The sequence below is a fragment of the Eucyclogobius newberryi genome, unplaced genomic scaffold (genome assembly GCF_026437365.1).
Source record: "Eucyclogobius newberryi isolate DKJ021-1_F unplaced genomic scaffold, fEucNew1.0.hap1 SCAF_237, whole genome shotgun sequence".
NCBI lineage: Eukaryota > Metazoa > Chordata > Actinopteri > Gobiiformes > Gobiidae > Eucyclogobius > Eucyclogobius newberryi.
The window spans coordinates 58,866-65,229 of NW_027315876.1; the positions used below are offsets into that span (position 1 = coordinate 58,866).

General features: G+C 39.8%; 1 protein-coding gene across 1 annotated transcript; it reads right to left on the reverse strand.

Annotated features, from left to right (window-relative positions):
- Positions 1-1,276: 1,276 nt before the first annotated feature.
- Positions 1,277-5,541, reverse strand: LOC140372482 (cytochrome P450 2J4-like). The gene is made up of 9 exons (XM_072459579.1): positions 5,317-5,541; positions 4,645-4,807; positions 4,429-4,578; positions 3,877-4,037; positions 3,550-3,726; positions 3,164-3,302; positions 2,786-2,973; positions 2,361-2,502; positions 1,277-1,604 (listed from the first exon to the last, which is right to left on the reverse strand). The coding sequence occupies exons 1-9, from the start codon at positions 5,524-5,526 to the stop codon at positions 1,429-1,431; spliced, it is 1,506 nt and encodes a 501-aa protein (XP_072315680.1). The 5' UTR covers positions 5,527-5,541; the 3' UTR covers positions 1,277-1,428.
- Positions 5,542-6,364: the final 823 nt, after the last annotated feature.

The following is a 6,364-nucleotide window of genomic DNA, read 5'->3' on the forward strand; positions in this document are numbered from 1 at the left end:
GGTGGGGCCACTCACATGCTGAGTAAGACTGAAGGTTTCAAGGACAGCATCAAGCCCTTTAGCGTTTCTGTCACAAATATTATCAACATGCACATTGAAATCACCTGTAATGACCAAACCATCAAAGTCTGTGCATACGACTGAAAGTATCTCAGTAAAATTATCAAAACGTTGGCAGTGCTGGGGAGGCTTGTATAAAACAATGAAGAGAATGGATGGAGACCGTTTTAGCTCCATTTTAAAGGATACATACTCAAATGATGAAAACACCCCAAAAGGCAACCTGCGGGTCATTATTTCATCTCTAAAGACAGCACAGACTCCACCCCCTTTCCCCCCCGTGTTTCAGATTCAAACTTAAAGTTAAGTGGAGCAGATTCTATTAGAACTACATTCCCTGTGTTTTTGTCAAGCCATGTTTCAGTTAAAAACATAAAATCAAGATTATAAGAAGAAATACAATTATTATTTAAGAGTGATTTGTTTCATAAGGATCTGACATTTAGCACAGCAAGTTTCAGACTAGCTTCAGTGGGACTTGGCATTATCCATGGGAGATACCAGGTGAAAGGCGAGGGGGGATAGGTGGTGGGGCTTTTGTTAATGTAGTCGGCTTGTGTGGAGAATAGTTGATAAGTATTGACATAACTCTTGATCTTGCTATATTGGGCATGAGTGGAGTCATCTTAAGGCCTGATTTGATCAGACATTCAAGATGGCTGGGAAGGCCCCTGGGTTGAGGGTAGAGATGAGAAGGAGTGAGGAATCTTTAGTGGGAGTAGATGTTGCAGGGGGGACCCAGGGTTGCTCTGAAGGCAGGGGCGATGACAGGGAGGTTGTCGGGCCTGTCACAGAAGGGTCCAAGGCCTTTGAAGATGGTTGTGGTGCTGTTGCTGATGAGCCCTTCGCTAAAGTTGGATTGGATTGTAAGTCAATCAACCAGAAAGCATACTCTGTGAGAATCTGTCTTCATATGAAAGTTTTTGTCTGTGTGAAACATCTTAAGGAGGTCACTGTCCTAGTTGAGAGCACAGACAAAAACATGCTGACCAAAATTGTGCAACAAATCATTTGATCACATTTTAATGTCAAAAATGTAGAAACATTATCAGTTTATTTTCCATTTCATACTTCAAATGCATTTGAGGGAAACCCCTTTTCATGTTTGTGTCAATGACAAATACAGTTCTTCAGGGTTTTGTCATTTTTTACAAATGTGGCATGTGGCTGCCATAGCAACACTTGACTAGTGACGTCAGTAATGGTTGGAACAAAATTGCTGATGAAAAGTTTGATTATATTTATTTGATTGTTTACAATGTCATAGAAAAAGCTCACATTGCAAAGCATGTCAGAGGTTCTCATTTTATATTTGATTCAAGCTCAAACACAGTAGTTTTTAGTTAGTAAAATGCCTCATCATGGAGATTATCTGAGTTTGACACAAAGGTTGTAGGGCTTTGGAGTGCGCACAATTCCCATGTCAGCATCCAGAGTGGGCTGCTCTCCCTCGGGTGCAAAGAAGGTGAACTGCTGCAGGAGCCCAGAGAAAAACAGGAACAACTCCATACGAGCCAGCTGTTCACCCAGACACACACGCTTACCTGACAACAGACAGTGTTCAGCGTAAAGGTTCTATCCACAACAGACAGACATACATTTTAAACCCATTCTTAAGTTGATGTTTACAACAAATACCAAATTGTTATTACAATGTGTCTCGTTAAAACACTTGGGACTGAATGAATATGTAAAATAAGACATTCAATTGGACTTTAAAGTATCTCATTTAGAAATAATATTGAGTCATTGTATATGTTTAAAGAATTACAAATGTAAATCCTCTATTAACCCTATTCTGCACGCATCTGCATACAATTGTATGAGGAGCAGTAAGACACTAAACACTTATTATATTATATTTTCAGCAGAAATGTGACCATTTCAAATAATAGATAATGTTAAAAATTTGTACATTTTTCCATTTACTCTCCTTTTTTTAGCGGGAGTGTCTACTGAGCCGCGGCGTGCGGCCGAAACTGCTAGGCTATTTTGTGCCGCAGCTCCTGAAACTGCTGGGCTATTTGACCGCGGCGGGTTAGACCGCGCCAGGTTAGGGTTAGGGTCAGGGTTAGGGTTAGGGTTAAGGTTAAGGTTAGGGTTAGGGTTAGGGTCAGGGTCAGGGTCAGGGTTAGCCATGAGGCTATATGGCCGTGCCGCTGCTCCTGAAACTGCTGGGCCATTTGACCGCGCCGCGGCTCTGTAGCCACAGCCTTTTTTAGCACCTGGCTTGATAAATAATGCTTACTTATAGTAAGGAGCCAACAAATTTGACAATATTTACTGAATCTAACACCAACCAATAGAAAAGGGCAGGAAGCCGTCTCTCTTCCTGAATTTCCCATTTTCATCCAGAAAGTGCCCAGGGTTGAAGGTGTGTGGTGATTCCCACATCGATGTGTCATGAAGCACCGAGTCTAAGTTACCAACAACCATGACACCCTAAAAAGAAAAGATAGATTTAGACACACTTTCATGTATTCAAAGATTAATACATTATTATAGGTAAACTACTTTACATACGTGAAAGTTTAAAAAAAAGCTTAGGTAGATAAATAATATTAAATCACTAAAAACCTACCAAGATGCAGTAAACCAGACCAGCACGCCAGGTATTTGTTTTAAATGTAGATACAATTATTAAGAAATTAAGGAAGAATAAAGATGGAAATGTGGAGAACTCTTCTTAGAGTTAAAGAATAACTTTAGTCAGTAAAGAGCAAACCTTGGGTATGGTATAATTCTCCAGAGTGGTCTCTTTAGTGGTCATGTGCACCACATTGAGGGGAATGATGTTTCCCATTCTCTGCACCTCGTGGATCACTGCGTTTGTGTAGTGCAGATGGTCTCTGTCCTGCATTGAGGGCAAGCGAGACGACCCCACCACCGCATCAATCTCAGTCTGGACCTTCTCTAAAACAGGAAGAAAGTAACCACTTTTTGTACATTTTTTTAAGTTAACAGAAAGGTGGTTCCAGGTAATATCAGATTACTAAAAGTAATAACAGTGAACCAAATACAATTGTGACTTTCTGAGTCTCTATGTTTATTCTTGGTCTGTAATATTCAGCCCTGGACAAAATGCTTCCAATATCAAACCCACCTTGGATGTGCGGGAAGTGAATCATGTACAGTAATGCCCAGTTCAATGTTGTTGTGGTGGTCTCTGTGCCAGCAACAAACAAATCCATGGCAGATAAACATAAATTCTTCAGATCAAATCCAGCCTCTTTGTCTTCTTTCTGTGGATGAAACAAACACATGTATTATTGGTTCATTATCGGCATGAAGAGAATTTAGTTTATGGAGTAGAAAAAGGTGATTTAAAGTTGAAATTTTGAGGAAGTTAAAATCAAGCATTAAAATTATTAACATTTTATTTATTCCTTATTTAAAAAAAGGCCCAAAACATCCAACAAAACCTACATCTAAATGAGCAACTTCCCCCATATAATGTGCGGCTGGTGCTGAGCCTTTGGCATCACCTACCTCTGATATTACTGAGAGGAAGCAGTCGATATAGTCTCGTGGATTCGATGGGTCGTGGGATTCTTTGTGTTCATCAATCTTGACGTGAACATAGTCGATTATGTTTTGAGTCAGAATGAAAATCTTTTGATGAGGTCCAGGGAGCCTCTTCATCAGCCAGGGGGCGACATTGTAAATCTATAAGAACAGGTACTCACATTCTGTACTAATTGTCTTTGTAATGTTTGGTAAAACATGAACATTTAATAAAACATAAAACAAAAAGTCCCGTTTTTATTTTGTTGAACTGAAGAGTCCCATGGACACTGAATGGGACAGAAAACTGACCTGGAACCAAATGCTGCCCTCTTCTTTAATAAGGTCCTTGAAGTTGAGCAGAATCTTCTGATGCTGCTTGTTGTTGTATTCCATGCGTTCACCAAACACCAAACAACAGATGATGTTTGACACAGCCTTGTTCAAAGATGTGTGAGGGTTAATGACTTCACCTGAAACAAGCAACAACGAAGAACCATTAAACAAACCAATACCATCTTTGTGTTGACATTTGATTGAGGTGAGAGTCTTGGTGACTTTGAATTGGTCTTCTCATGGACGTATCACTCTCCTGCCTAAGGCCCATAGCTAAGGGGAGAGGATCCCTAAAGCCCTAAAGGCAACTTGTGTGTCTACACCCTGACACGCCAGCGGTGTAACGGGCTTTCAATGTAAGTTCATGTATAATCGCCCAAAAAAAGCTGTACCAATCATCTTGATTGTCCCTGTGGAGACTTTAGGGGAATTTAGAGGCTCCATAGAAGTGTAAGCATTACAAAAAATAATAATGTAGCAAATAAAAATAATGAAAAGAAAAATGTACACCTGTGATGTGTGTAGTACCTTTCTGTTGAGCTAAAACCTGGATGAGATACTGGCACTCCTGTTGAATGGCCGGTTCCAGCGACTTCTTGCCCAGACCAAAGTTTCTGAGAGTGTGAAGAGCAAACCGCCTTTGCTGCTTCCATAAGTAACCATTGGACGCCACAAGACCTGAATAAATGAATAAAACATGAATAAATGGTAAAGTATTTTGTTTTTCCACATTTCAAAACACACCTGAATTCCCAATCAGATCTTCAAAAATAGGTAAGGTTGGTCGGTCCACGTAGTCCTCTCCTCTGACGGCCAGAGCCTCTCTCACAAGTCTGTATCCGTTTATAACAACCATTTGTCCCCCAAACAAACGAAGGCTGAAGATGTTCCCATATTTCTTGGCAAACTGGAGAAGCAAAGGAAATAGTATTTATTCCAAGTACTACTGTTACTTCTAAATATTATCACTTAAGAAGAAGTACAAAGTAGTAGTTGGATAAATCACTGAAGTGAAAGTTTAAAAGAAAAATATTTGAGGAAACTAAAAGTAATTATATGAGTTATTTTGTTTATCAACTATTCTACCTAACCTGACATTTGACTGCATGTCCTCCCCTCTCTCAGCCCCATGTCACTGTGTCCTTTCCTGTCTAATAAAGCCTACGGGAATTGGAGGAACAAACATGAAATTTTATTATTCTATTCTATGGAAGAGAGTTTTTAAAATATCCATCTTAATTTGTACGTTTTGAATTATTTCGTAGAATAAGAAGAAAAAACACAGGAGTGCGTGCGTGCGTGCGTGCGTTTGTGTGTGCGTGCGTTTGTGCGTTTGTGCGTGCCTTTGCCTGAAGTGGAAAGTAGAAACAATCAAGTTGAAGGAGGTGTTTCTGTGTGGGACGTTCTGCAGCTTACCTGAGCAAAATCCAGGTGAATTGTCGAAGGGTTAATGCGAAATACATCACCAAAAAACGGAGCCGGCCATGGACCAGGAGGATAGTCTCCAGGCCGCCAGTATTTAACAAAATCGGCAAAAAGGGCAAAAAGGGCCAAAATGAATAAAAACACCAAAATGCTTTTCAAATCTAGCCATTCCAGCCCAAGCACCTGAAACAAAGCCTCCATCTCTGAGCAGTTTGTGTTGTCTCTGTTTCGCTGCTGCACAAAAAGCACATGTTACGCAACTGCATTTGGAAGGAGGGTCCTAACATCAGAGTGACTCAGCACATTATTTGAGCAGACTATATTACGTGTGAAGTGGAACAAACTGTCATGCAATGGGGGAAAAAAGCTTCTAACATGTCCATTGTCATTCTCTATTTAGTTCATTCACGCGTTAGTTCAGGTTACGTGGCGCTGCCAGCTCCTGGGAGCCCGAACCCGGAGGAGGAGACCAGAAGCTGCTCGCCTTCTGATTGGCTGAGTGTCAGAAGTTACCTACGAAATAAATAGGTTGTTGTTGTTGTTGTTGTTGTTGTTGTTGTTGTTGTTGTTGTTGTTGTTGTTGTTGTGTCCTGAAATATATTTATTTTTGGTTGGAAATATGTGATGTAGTTTCAACTATTGTGAAATGTCCTTAATCCTCTGTATGAGGACTACATTATGTCTCATTAAATTAAAAAACAACAAAATTACACTGTCTTATGGTAGTATGGTGCCTGTTTAACAATTCTTAGAATAAACAAGGCCAATAATGTAACTAATGTTTCAACATGTTTACTCTCTTGTATTTGTATGACCCACAACCATCCTTCTGTTTTTTTATATTTCAAAATGTTATTTCAAATATGTAAAAAAAAAAAAGAAGGAAAAAAAGCCAGACAACTTGAACTATTTAACTATGACCAATATACTGTATGCATGCCTACAAAATCACATGATAAGAGGTTGAGCTGATTATTTTATAGCCATATTCCAAAGGCCGTGGCTGCAGAGGTCAGAGCGGTCAAGTAGCCCATTAGTT

What these genes read in the sequence shown, in the direction of transcription:
- LOC140372482 (XM_072459579.1), bottom strand. Translation starts at nt 5,526, where the DNA reads ATGGAGGCTTTGTTTCAGGTGCTTGGGCTGGAATGGCTAGATTTGAAA. An exon ending in TCCTCTCAGTAATATCAGAG is followed by an intron (nt 3,303 to 3,549) that starts GTAGGTGATGCC and finishes TTTCATCCACAG; the next exon opens with AAAGAAGACAAAGAGGCTGG. An exon ending in TCACTTCCCGCACATCCAAG is followed by an intron (nt 2,974 to 3,163) that starts GTGGGTTTGATA and finishes TTCCTGTTTTAG; the next exon opens with AGAAGGTCCAGACTGAGATT.